At 40.2% G+C, this 13,650-nt stretch overlaps 1 protein-coding gene across 1 annotated transcript in view; it reads right to left on the bottom strand.

Moving 5' to 3' along the window:
• Nucleotides 1–4,868: 4,868 nt before the first annotated feature.
• Nucleotides 4,869–13,650, bottom strand: part of TMPRSS7 (transmembrane serine protease 7) — a 34,212-nt gene continuing 25,430 nt past the window's right edge. The window contains exons 14-18 of the mRNA XM_036933112.2: nt 13,393–13,509; nt 11,674–11,845; nt 9,060–9,328; nt 7,139–7,275; nt 4,869–5,386 (exon numbers count right to left, since the gene is read on the bottom strand). Coding sequence (XP_036789007.2) covers nt 5,216–5,386; nt 7,139–7,275; nt 9,060–9,328; nt 11,674–11,845; nt 13,393–13,509 — 866 coding nt within the window. The 3' untranslated portion in view covers nt 4,869–5,215. The remainder of the gene's footprint in view (nt 5,387–7,138; nt 7,276–9,059; nt 9,329–11,673; nt 11,846–13,392; nt 13,510–13,650) is intronic.

The raw sequence follows: 13,650 nt of genomic DNA, 5'->3' as shown, positions 1-13,650 counted from the left end.
TCCTTCTCCACCAAAAGTTATCCACAGTCTTTTCTGCTACCAATACACATCAAAACTGTGGTATGTCACATATTAAGTCCAATTCAATTCAGCAAGTAGTATTGGGTGCTTGCTATGTATTAAGCATTCTTCTGGGTGCTTGAGATATGACTGAAGAGATTGCTAAATAAAACAAAACCACTGTCATTGAGAGGCTCATATTAAAAAAGGAAAAAGAAACATAATAAATAACATTGCTAGGATATTAGATGATGTGTGCTGTAGGTAAAAAGTAGAGCAGAGGCTGGAGTGGAGAAGGTTGGTAGATGGTGGAGTTGTGATTATAAAAAGGTGATCAATCAACTTACACCTTGAGAAGGTGACATAACTAAGCCCTTGGGGTATAATGTACAGCATGGTGACTGTAGTTAATAATACTGAATTGCATATTTGAAACTTGTTAAGAGAGTAGATTTTAAAAGTTCTCATCATGAGGAAAAAAACCTTGTAACTGTGTATGGTGATGGATGTTAACTAGACTTATTACAGGGATCATTTTATACAAATATTGAGTCACTATGCTTTATACCTGAAACTAACATAATATCAATATAAATGCCAGTTGTACCTCAATTTTTAAAAAATTGAAATTTGAACAAAAAGTTAAAGGTGGAAGGGGAATTAGATGTACACATCTTGAATGAAGAAGGAACTCCAGGACAAAGACCTGAGACTGGAGCCCACTGACTTTTACTTTCTGAAAATCAGGAGGCCAGAATGGCTAACTTCAAAATTGAGCGGCAGTCTTTTTTCTTGTCTGTCTCCTTTGTTGTTTAAACTCCTTTAAGTTTCTATTTATTCCCAGTAATTAACTCTTGATCCAGCACAGTACCCCCTATTAAGTGTTGATTAACTTTAACGATATTCTCAGCAATGATGGCTTGATAGGCCCATGTGTTCAGACCTTAACAAGAAGCACCAAGACCTCTCAAACCTAACCCCCATCTTTACCTAGGGCCCAGGAAACCTTTCCCACAGCTCCCTCATTTGATTGCAGGAGCCAAGTCTCAATGGGAGCTTCCCTCTGTCATGGCAGATGAATTGTAGCTCTCTTCTGAGCCTGATTTCTCCATGAACTGATACCTAAAATCTCTTTCATTCCCCCAGAGGATCAAAAAGCTACTGTTCTCTATCATAAGCACACTCTAAACCAGATCTCCTAATGCCTTCTGGGTACTGTGAAACAAGATTTACATATTCTCTAATCTAGACAAGGATGCATTTCCAGAATTCTATAAGCCTAATCCTGTACAGTTAGAATTCCTGTGGTAGTATAGGTATTGAAGACAGCCAGAGTTAGGACTTTTACTATCTGGGTGTTTTGGGGAAAGTTGTTTAATGTCTATGCACTTCCTTCCTCATGGTGAAATGAATCTTACCCAGTAAAGTTAGGAGGATTTAATTAATTAAAAGTAATTGAAGTAAAGCATTTATTCCTGTGCCTGACAAGTAGCAGAGTCTCAGTAAATATTCCCTTACTTTCCATGATTATAAGTATGTTTATAACTAATGCCCAGCCACCCCCAACCCTTAGCAGCCAGCAATAACCCTTCATTCAATATATTTCTTCCAATATTGAGTTGTGTTCCTGTCCTGTCACATTTTCTCAATCACTAACACTTTCTGACACATCCCAGTATTACCTGAAATCCCTACATATAACCTGTTCCTGATTTCTGGTAACTGCAAATTTCTTAATCTACAGACAGCTGACCTAGAATGTAGATGAGTGTCCCAACCACTACTTGAAGACTTTTTTGATCCCACCAGTTTGAATCCAAACTAAGGATTTAGAATTAGTTAGAAAGAGGTGTTTCTTCCTTGAGGTAGAACCATGTTTAGGTTAAACAATTCTTAATGAAATTAAGGTCAATTTAGTTTATACAATTCTTGATGAGGGTTAAGGATTTGTGAATGAAGAACCAAATTCTACCTATATTTGTTTTTTTCAATTTCTTCAAAATCTATTTCTATAGGGGTAGCTTTTTAAAAGGTTTTGTTCTTTCATAAATAGTTATTTAAACATGCTTTATAAAAGTGTACTGTTCTTGCACAAATAGTCCTTTTTAATATCACTTAAAATTATTATTGACTCAATTGCTTTAGTATGTTCAAGGAGTCAAATGTAAATAACATTAAGAAATTGAAACATACTTTCTCTCAGACTTGCTGACCAGTATAAGATTTTCTACTTTGTTTTTCTTGTCATAGTACTTGCTCTTCTATCTATATCTCCTTTAAGAGTAAATAATTTCCCAACTGGTTATCATGTAAACCAAAAAATAAAGTATCATTGTCAAAGTGCATTCGCCAAAGTACCAAAGCATCCTATCACCTTCAAATAGTTCTGTGTCTCTTGAAAATACAAGTTTTTACCCACATATTGTCCAATGGTAAGCAATACCATTCTGAACATCAGCAATTATGTCACCCTAACAACTAAGATATACTTGGTTGGTTGGCTTGCGATATTTCATTTTGCAGTTTTCAAGGCACTGTGAAGGAGAGCATGAGTCTTTAGAAATTCTCCCTAATGGTCTTTTGCATAGAAATACTCCTATCTTAGTTAATGGAAGTCATTCCACTCTTCTGACTAAACCAGTCTTGGGATTCACCTCTATTCACACCTTTGCAAGAATGAAGAGGATATTGTCACATCATTCCAGTTCTAAAGGCATCTTGGCCTGACATAGTCAAGTAAATCAGGTTGTTGTTTCTCAACCTTTTCCCTACTCCTGCACTGCTGAGGAACATGGTACACTCTCATTAGCACAAGCAAGTGTTTAGAGTGGCAGCATGCATGCATGGTTTGAAAAATTCCTGTGATGAATCTAATAGATCATGCTAGCCCTCCTCCATCCCCTAACTGAGATCACAAACTTATGGAAGGTTTTATTGAATAGCAAAACTTCTCCTTAGAAATGATCAAAGCAAAAAGTACAATTCATCTTGTACTTAGGTCATAGCAATACCAGGCAAAATAAACTTCAGGTTTCAAGAACTGTCAGCAGAATTGGCTCTTCTATACAGTGGATTCAGTAGCTAAGTCTCAACCTACTTGGTGCATTAAGTGGTACACTTGGCTCTCTGAATTGCACATGCTGTAACCAGTTAATTGAAGCCTCAGGGACCTATTCAGAAAGGTATCACTAAAATATTTTATACTTTATCTGAGGGAAACAGTCTTTTAACAAATCAAAATTGTTGTGTGAACTGGTAAATTTTACAATCTCAGGGAAATCATATGCACATTTCAGTCTTTCTATCTGCTCCAGGAGATGCTGCCTTTTGCTGCTACATTAGAATTTTCTGAGGTCCAGTGAAAATAATTTTCTTTTTTGTTTTCATTTTTTTAATTTTGTATCACTGATATACAATTTTATGAAGGTTTCACATGAACAACACTGTGACTTCAACATTCATCCATATTATCAAGTCTTCACCCCTGCCGTTGCAGTCACCGTCTATCAGCGTAGTAAGATGCTATAGAGTCACTACTTATTTTCTCCGTGGTGTACTGCCTTCCCTGTGACCTATCTATATTGTGATTGCAAATTATAGTGCCCTTAATCCCCTTATCTCTCCCGCCCATCTACCTTCCCCAACCCCTCGCCTTTGATAACCATTAGTCCCTTCTCAGTGTCTGTGGGTCTGCTGCTATTTTGTTCCTTCAGGTTTGTTTTGTTTTCATACTCCACAAATGAGTGAAGTCATTTGGTACTTGTCTTTCTCCACCTAGTTTATCAGTGAAAACCATCTTCATTAGAAATAGCATTGTTATTACTCCTTTGACTTGTCCCAGGAAAAACAAATGATATAATTCTCCTTTCTGCTCTTTTCACCTATGTGGTGATACTGAGAAGAGATTATTCTGAGATTGTATGAAACCCTCTGAATCCAAACAACATAAATCAATATGTATGATGTGTTGACATGAACTATAGGTTTACAATTATGGTCGATATTATAAAGCCCTGAAAAGAAAAGAGTATTGATTATTGGAGTTTTATAAAATAACAAGAAGCCAGATGATGATATTTCTGGAATTTTTCACTTGCAAAACAATTATCCAAAAATTCCCTTGTCTTTCAACTGCTGACCAGTCTTGCCACAAATTCCTTAAGTCCTCTGTGTAAGTGTTTTCAATCTATGATGCTTCATTCTGTCATTTTAGAAAATTACTGTCAGTTGTGTTGATTGGTTGATTGGTTTTGCTGTACACAGTATTACCATGTTCCATGGCTGAAGACATCTATGATTTTTTTAGACAAAATTAGATTGAAAAGCAACAATATAGGGACTTTCTCTGTCAATATCTGAATTAGTTTTATCTGCATTTGTGAAGAGGACATTTTTGTACATTTAATTTAATTAGAACACTGAAGAACAGGCTTTTTTTTGTTGTTATCATTAATCTACAATTACATGAAGAACATTGTTTACTAGAGTCCCCCCTTCACCAAGTCCCCCCCAACAAACCCCATTACAGTCACTGTCCATCAGTGTAGTAAGATGTTGTAGAATCACTACTTGTCTTCTCTGTGTTGAACAGCCCTCCACATGCCCCCCACACATTATACATGCTAATCATAATGCCCCCTTTGTTTTTCCCCACCCTTGTCCCTCCCTTCCCTCCCATCCTCCCCAGTCCCTTTCCCTTTGGTAACTGTTAGTCCATTCTTGGGTTCTGTAATTCTGCTGCTGTTTTGTTCCTTCAGTTTTTCTTTGTTCTTATACTCCACATGAGTGAAATCATTTGGTATTTGTCTTTCTCTGCCAGAACAGGCATTTTCTTAATGGAATTTCTATTTCAATAAACTAGATTTGCCAAATCCTTATAAATATCTATGAATAGGAACATAAATAAAAGTATGAATTCTTAAGCATCTCACCCATTTCTTATCTTATTTAAAGTCTCATAACAGTCTTAATTCATAACATTACATTTCTTCCATTCCTGAATCAATAGCCCTTTGATGCTTAAGAATGAATACAGCTATATCCTTGAGGCAATTTTTCATGGAATAAAATGCATATTAATTTCTCTGTATTTCATTTAATATCAATGTATGTAATCTGAAATTTACAGAAGAAAAGTATTGTGTCTCATTTTATTGACAATTACTGCATTTCTTTTTAAAGAATAAATAGCAGTAAAAAAATCTAACTTGTACTATTACAAAAGAGAAGGGACATATTTATGAATCCAGGGAACAAAGTTTGACACCCTCGTGTAAACACCAGGAAAGTTTGGTCTTCCACATCCATGTCCCCAGCTAACAATGCCAGTCAAAATCCATTTTCCATCACTTTTTCTTCGACAAGATAAAGGTCCACCCGAATCTCCCTACATAAGAAGATAATGTGAGTATGAAGTACATTTGTTCCATGATCATCAATTTTGTCATTAATGTGTCTAATGGACTGTATTCAAAGCTCCTATTTGGACAAGTTTTTGCTTGGCTAATTATTATGCATATGGGGAAGTGTCAAGAAATAATGTGAAACTTCTAATGTCATTTTAAGAAATATTCCTCCTGACATCAAAAACTTCACTCATCATAAGAAACCTGATTCTTTGGGCCAAGAGTAACATTAGAATATTTTTGTAGGGGAAACAACTCTCACATACCCCAAACAAAGAATAAACCTCGATATTAGTAGTAGTCGTAATAATAATAATGGCTAACATTTAGTGTGAGCTATGTGTGAATCACTGTTTTGGGTCATTTACTCCTGAAAACAACCTTATGAGCAATGGTTTTCTTAAAGGTTGACCTTGAAGCCTGGGCCATGCAAATTCAGTGGCTCTTCATGGTTCCAAGAGAAAAAGAAAAAGAGACCTACTAAGTCAGCCAGGTGCAGTGAAGCAACTCTGAGGATCACTGGCTAATAGCTGTCACAGACAAATCACCCTACACCACAAAGCAAACACTCAAAACAATTCAACATTTAAACATACTCCCTACAATTTTCATACTTTAAATTACAATACCTGCATTTTATTTTTCTATTTGGGAAATAGGTAAGGCTGTGATTTACTCAGGCAAAGATCCCAAATTTGCCCCTGTATCCCACCCCCACAATTCTAAACTTGATTGGCTAAATTCAGACTAGTAGAGAAACTGGGTTCTTCTTATTTTAATGGTTGCCACACCAACTCTATTAAATCTGATTTAACCTGTATATGCTGGTGGCTATCAGGAACAGGACTCTGTAACTGACTAGCTACAGGAAGACCCAAAGCTAGTAGCTTTAGCATTAAAGAGATAATAAATGTTCAAATCCAAGCTCAGACATTTACTTACTAGCTGTGTGACTTTGCATAATTGACCTATCCTCTTTGTGCCACAGTTTCCTATTCTGTAAAATGGGGATGAAAGATTGATTTGAATGAATTTATATATAAGACCTAGTATAGTTGTTGCCACAAAACAGGGGCTCAGAAGATAGAAGTCATTATTAATATAAGACAAGTTTTTGTGGCATCGTGGCTAAGGTTGTAGAGAGATGGGGGAACAGCTCCCAGTGCCTTCCTCATCCTCTAAGTTATCTGTTCCCTTCTTGGCAATCATATAGATATCTGCATAGACTGGAATGTGAGGCTCAGAGGAATGTCCTCCCAAAGGTGACTTCCAAATCTGCCACTCAGGAGACCTGCCCAGAGGCACATAGATGGGTGTCCTCTGTCACCTCTCCCATTGCTCTTTCTTTAAGTGGATAAAACCTGTGTTATTTCAGAAGGTATATTTCCTGCTAAGGAAACAGAATGTTCTGAAACACTGTGTGTGTGTGTGTGTGTGTGTGTGGTGTGTTCCTATGTTCTTTAGTTTTGGGTTATAAGAAAATCATGGCAGAATGATAAATGCTGATCTTGTTTCCTATACATTGGAGGAAAATACACAGGGTCCAAAAAGTTGAGTTTTATAGACCCAATTATTTAACCACTTTTCCCTGATCTTAGACAACTGGATTACAATTCATACCTGAATTAAGGGAATTTTCAGACCTCCTCATTTGCCACTGCTGTGTAGATGAAATGTGAAAACATATGTGAGAAGTACAACACATTAAGCAAAGGAAAGGGGAGATGACTTACTCTGCAAGCATCTCTCTTGCCCGACAGGACGCCTGCACAGAGCATCCGCGAAGTGATGATTCCATAGGTGGAAACACAGAGGGTTTGGTCGAAGAGCTCTACCTCTGCTTGCTGCAAAACTGGGGAGCCTTTATTATCTGGAAAACGCATGGGATGTAGAAATCATCATAATGATTATACTTACTTAGGGTCTTCTTAGACAATTTACTCACATTTTTTATCCTCATAACAATATTTTGAGGTAAATTCTTTTATGACTCCCATTTTGCTGATGAAGAAATGGAAGCTTAGGAGGTTGAAGGCCTTGCCCAATGGTGCAAAACTAGCAAGTAACAGCAGGATTCAGACCTAACGTCTGACTCGGTCATCTGAGCGGCTGTGCGACGCTCCTTCACCATGTACTCCCTGCCTTTGGTAGGACTGTGAGTCAGCGAGAGCTATTGCCATACTTACTGGTCAGGAGGCCCACCCCTCGGGGAGCAGCATGACTGATACGTGGGAGTGTCCCAGGAACCATAAAACCATAACAGCTTGGTGGCAGCCCTTTCACTTCCTTTTCACCCTGTCTCTCTAAGACAGACTCAGATTCAGAAAAATAAACACACACCCACGCTTGTAAAGAACATGTTTCATGATAAGTTCGTCAAGTAGGCCCTTTCCTCTTGTGACGCATGATGGATTAAGGCCGTGGCCATGAGAGGTTATAGGTGTTCGAGCAGTTTGCCTTCCCTCCCCGGGGCCCTGAGACCTCAGCAGGCCCAGCCTAGTGGTGAACAGCATGACTTCAGTGACCTGATGAAGGTGGTGAGGACTTGAGAAGCTGCCCACCATGGATCTTCAGAGAGTATCAAATTGAGGCTAAGGGTAAGGTTCAAGATCTGCAGAAAACTTATCTGCCTTAAACCCTTAGAAATGACTGTAAGGGAGTCTGAGATGATGGAGAGATCACAGGAAAGTATAAACACTCGCCTATTGGGAGATGTTCACAAAACTTTGGATTCTCCCTCACTATATGCTTAGAAACAACCATGAATCACAGATAATCCTTGGCAGGGCAGACATAGGGACTTCCCTACCAAATAGTCTGACCTTTGTGCATGATGAAAAATATGAAATATGCCCCCTCTGGGGAAGGAATTGCTCAAAGGCATCCTCTCTGGGTTGCCCAGTTCTAGGCAGATGTAACTGCCAGGCCTGAATTTGCAGTGTGAGGTGTGGGGAAAGGGAAACTAAAGGAAGGTTGGGTTTCAGCCCCTCACTCTAATCCACTTGGCCAGCTGCCTTTGGGAAGGACATACATACTCGCATAGTCCTCCAGACAGTTGTCTGAGTTGACACAGTATGGGGTGTGTGTCTGTGTGTGTGTGTATGTGTACCCTTCTTTTCTTTAGGAAAATTAATCATTTCTTTGGATGAAAGGGAACCTAAAAACATCTTAGTACACTGATGCACAGTGACTGCAATGGGGCATGGTGGGGGGACTCGATAATATGGGTGAATGTAATAATCACATTGTTTTTATGTGAAACCTTCATAAGAACGTATATCAATAATACCTTGATAAAAAAATTGTTAAAAGAAAAAAAGAAAGGGAACCTAAAAATAAGGAGGAGTCACTTTCTATACTGGAAAACCTAGCAAGCTGCTCAGAGTTTGCAAAGGGCACACACTATCTATCCAATCCTGTCTTTCTTATAGACCCCACCTTACGAGGTGGGTCCTGCTTCCTTTGGGGCTAAGAGGATAACATCATAAAACAGTAATAATAATAATATCTTCTTCTATTCTACCTCTCAGAGTTGTCAGGAGACTCAAATGAAGCCATTCACAAAAATCCTGTCTATGAACTGCGAAGCAGTACATCAACACACATTGTTACCCTGTGAAGGGGAAGGGCATGACCACCCACTCATGCACATACCTGCTTCATGCCTGCGCCCCCAGCCAGTCACCCAGCACCTCTCCCCACTGTGCACTTTCTGGCCGGCAGGAGGAATGCATATTGGCTGAATGAGCTGTTTCAGAGTGTCAGGCCAGGCAACACTGAGCTGTAGCAAGGCAATATCATAGTCAAAGGTCTGACTGTTGTAGTACTCATGGACCACAATTCTTTTCACTGGGGAGGTAAACTTGGCGTTCCCCTGCACATACATCCCGAGGTGAGCAGTCCATGGTGTGGGGTCTGGCAGCCTGGTAAAAAAAGCAATGAAGCATGAAGTCAGTGGCTTGAAAAATCATACTTGGGTCAGATATGCACTCTGCAGAGAGATGAGGCTGAGAAATAGGAGGCCTGACTTTCGGTCCCTAGCTTAGTCACTGGCTGTATTCTCAGACATGGCAAGGGAGGCTTCTCTGAGCCTTCACAGATGAAGTAAGGTGTAGTGGGGAGGGGGTGGCAGTGAATGATAGCTATGTTCCAGGAAATTTCCTCAACAACATCCTAAGAAAGTTGGAAATTTTCTTGCCACTAGTATTTCATGCACCACACACAGGTCAAGATATCGGTGATTGGAATTAACCTGTTACATTCTCCTTATGCATGCTGACAATGCCTTTGATGGAGAGAGGCAGGGCTGCTGAGGCAGTGGTCTGCCAATCCTTTTGCCAAATGCAAATTATATGAATACCAAGATAGATGAGAAGTCAGAGTATTATAAGCAGGAATGTAATGAAATTCCTTCTTGCAGACTACCAGAGGCCTTAAAGATCACTGCTCTAATGGCCCAGGTATGACCATCCAGAAGGGCCCACTCCCTATTAGCCCTTCTGGCATTCTAATCCTGACCCCTGTGGCCCTGCACAGTCACCTAGGGTCTTACAGTCTGCATGTGAGGTTTCTATGTCCATGGGCACAGTAGCCTTGCTCTGATGGGAAGAAGAGAATGTGGAAGCTTTGGAAGAAAAAAAAGGACAAAGACCAAAGAATGTGGCCCATAGCTTAGCTGACATCTCAAGGGTGGCACTGGGGACCTGTAGTGGGGTGGGAGTGGGTACTAAACTTAACATAGCATAGGACCAGTTTCATAGCAGAAAAGACTAATGGTCACACAAGCATAACCGTTTGAAACATTAACATGAATCCTGTAGTTTTCAGGAGAAGCAAATACTTCAATTGTATGAATTTGTTGAAGTACTACACTTAAAGATTTCAGAATGACAAGTGAATGGTATGTTTTTGTTCCTAAGATCCAGGAGACTCCAAATAAGATTATATTTTAAGTGAAGTTATTTTCTAAGCTTTCCTTTCACCTCTAACTGCAAGAGTGTCTGCCCCAAATAATCTCACTGGTAAAGGCAGACAGAGCCCTTCCAACACCAACCCTAATGGACCTTCCCAGGATTCCCCTCTGTGATATTGTGCCTAATAATAAGAAACATGTATTTGGTCTTCCTCCCCATTTCTGGCACAGGACTCCCAAAACCTTTTGAAGAGAAGAGAAGAGAGCAACAAAGGTGTCTTGTGCTGCATTAACCAGGTGACTTCTGGAAAGCTCCTAAGGATGCCGCCTGGTTACCAGGAGAGCCCACCGAGTGACTGGAGGAGTGGAAGTTTCAGTCCCACCCCCCGACCTCTGGGAGGGGAGAGGGGCTGTTTCAGGTTGACTCCATTGCCAATGGTCAGTGATTGCTTGGTGGTGTAGGAACCCTTCAACCCACCACATTAGTCAACATGTCTGTGTAAGGAAGCCTCCATAAAAAAACCAAAAAGACAGGCTTCAGAAAGCTTCCAGGTCGGTGAACATGTAGAGATTTGGAGAGAGTGGTGCCATTGGAGAGAACATGGAAGCTCTATGACCTTCCCCATACTGCACTCTATGCATCTCTTCTATCTGGCTGTTCCTAAGTTATACCCTTTTATAATAAACTGGTGATCTCATAAGTAAAATGTTTCTCTTGAGTTCTGTGAGCCACTCTAGCAAATTCACTGAACCCAAGGAGGAGATCATGGGAACCTCCAATCTATAGCTGGTGAGTCAGAAGCACAGGTGACAACCTAGACTTCCAATTGGCCTCTGAAGTAGGGGAGGACAATAGTGTAAGACTGGTCCTTAAAGTGCTCAGTGTGACACTATTTCTAGGGAGATAGTATAAAAATTGAGTTGAACTGTAGGGCAGCCAGGTGGTATCAGAGAATTGCTTGGTGTAGGAACCCTCCAACCCACCACATTGGAAATTGGGTGCAATTTCCTCCCACTCTAAAGAGGGATCCCCAAGTTCCAGCCATCTGCCAACCCTCACAATCCACATTCTCTACACATTCCTATAGAATCCCTCTGGCTTGAAAGCCCTATCCTATTTTCTCAGCCTCATAAAAGCCTATTCATTCTTGATGTTCCTTTGTGGTCTTCTGTTTTCTTTATATCAATAATACATATAAAGAATGTATGGCACACAACTGGTGTCCAAAAAAAGAAAAAAAAACCCACCAACTGAATGTCTCCAACAGAGAGCTCTCACTGCCCACAGCTTGGCGGCCGAAGTATGACCTGTGGACAGGGAGTATGAACTTGAGGGTAAGAACCAAGGTGCCCTACCTGTTTCCGTGGAAGCAGTGAGCCGCAGAAAGAAGCCACTCCCTGGAGATGACTGAAGCCCCGCAGTAGGCAGACCCGAGAAAATGGAGGCTGACTTGCCAGGGCCAAGCGCCTTCCTGGGTGTCAGCGCCCCCGGTGACACGGAGGAGTGCGGGCCAACTCCCGCCGCAGCCTTCAGGAGAGGAAAGGCAGGGTGATTTAAAAGCAGACTTGTTAGAAAAACCAGACCTCAGGTCAGCCTCAGAGCTGGTCTGGGAACTGGCTAACCAGGTAAGCAATCTGAGAGCTCCTGCTTATCTAGAGAAGAGGCAGTATGAGGGTCTGTCTGATACCAGCGCCAGCAAACCGCTCCCTCCCTCCTGAAAGCAGGCCATGCAGGAGTCTCCATACAGTATTGCATGTGAGGGAAGGAGGGGTCCTGTTAGTAACAGCTGCGCCAATGGGAACAGCAGCTGTGGGGTTTAGGTTGTTAGGTAGGGCGGAAAAGATTAGTACCAAATGCAATTGAGAGAATTGAGACTATTTTTGAAGTTGTGCTGGTGTGAGAGAAAGCATTTGGGAGGGAACTTGTAAGCCCAAGACAAATGAAGACCCATTTATTAAAAAAACTAGCTATCAAAGCAATTATTTTCCAGTGCAAACCAAAGTATTGATAAGGATCATAATTACCATGTAGCCACGTGGCCGACTGGAAATCACTTTAATAATAACGAATGGTAGATTACTGTACTCAGGCATAGCTACAGAAAGAACTAGTACTTGATACTGATCATGACATACAGCATAATGGACAAAGACATCTGTGTTCCAATATCTATTTCTTTTCTCATGGGTTCTTTATTTATGATTTTATCTCTTGATTAGTATTATTAGAAAATGAAATTTTTCATTATAAATACTAGCAATGCATTATTTACAATAGCCAAGATATGGAAGGAACCTAAGTGTCCATCAATAGATGAATGGATAAAGAAGATGTAATACATATACACAATGGACTATTATTCACTATAAAAAAAAGAAACCCTGCCATTTGCAACAACATGGATGGACCTAGAGGGTATTATGCTCAGTGAAATAGCCAGGTGGAGAAAGACAAATACCATATGATTTCACTTATCTGTGGAATATAAAAACAAAACAAAACAAAATGAACAAAATAGCAGCAGACTGCCTCATAGATACTAAGCAGCAACTAGTGGTTACCATGAGGAAGGGGTTGGGGGAGGGGAATAAAAAAGGCATAAAAATTCTCAAACATCATGTAAGTCAGTCACAGGGACACAGGGATAGTAGTACAGCATGGAAAATATAGTCAATGATTCTGTAACATCTTCCTATGTTCATAGGTCGTAACTACGCCAGTGAGGGTGAGAATTTAATAGTAAGGGTAACTGTTGAACCACTGCATTGTATACTTGAGACCAATATAAGACTGTATATCAATGATAGTTCAATAAAAATAGAAAGAAAAGGTGAAAATAAATAAATGAATAAACTAGCCCATGAATGTTATTAATAAAGATGACAGAATCCACTCTAGAGTTTTAATTTTGAGAAACCATCTCAGATTCAGTTTACCAATATTTACTATTCCTCCCTGGGTCTGTGGCAACTTCTGCTGGGAGACTGTACCCAGAAGGGGATGAAAATGAAAAGTAGGTAACCTGAGGAGGGAATACATAGGGAAGGCATAGGATGGAAGGTACTCCTACTCACTGCAGCCTGCCTCATCGCTTCCATCGGGACAATCCACAGCGCCGTCACATTTTGCACTTTGTTTCCTAAAGCAAATATCATTGCCACACTTAAAAGTTCTGCTGTTGCATGGAATGCCTAAAAATGAACAAGAGAACAAAGAGATCTGCCTACACAGAAACAAATTTGCATGAATTACCCTGAAGTCTGTTAGCAAAAGAGGGCTTAGCCTCTGAATGGGATTTGCTGCCCCGGAAGCATGGAGAGGGAGATGAAGCA

This window comes from Manis pentadactyla, chromosome 1 (assembly GCF_030020395.1).
Source record: "Manis pentadactyla isolate mManPen7 chromosome 1, mManPen7.hap1, whole genome shotgun sequence".
Taxonomy (NCBI): Eukaryota; Metazoa; Chordata; class Mammalia; order Pholidota; family Manidae; genus Manis; species Manis pentadactyla.
Note: the sequence above shows the minus strand (reverse complement) of the source record. Positions and strands in the feature narration are given on the sequence as shown.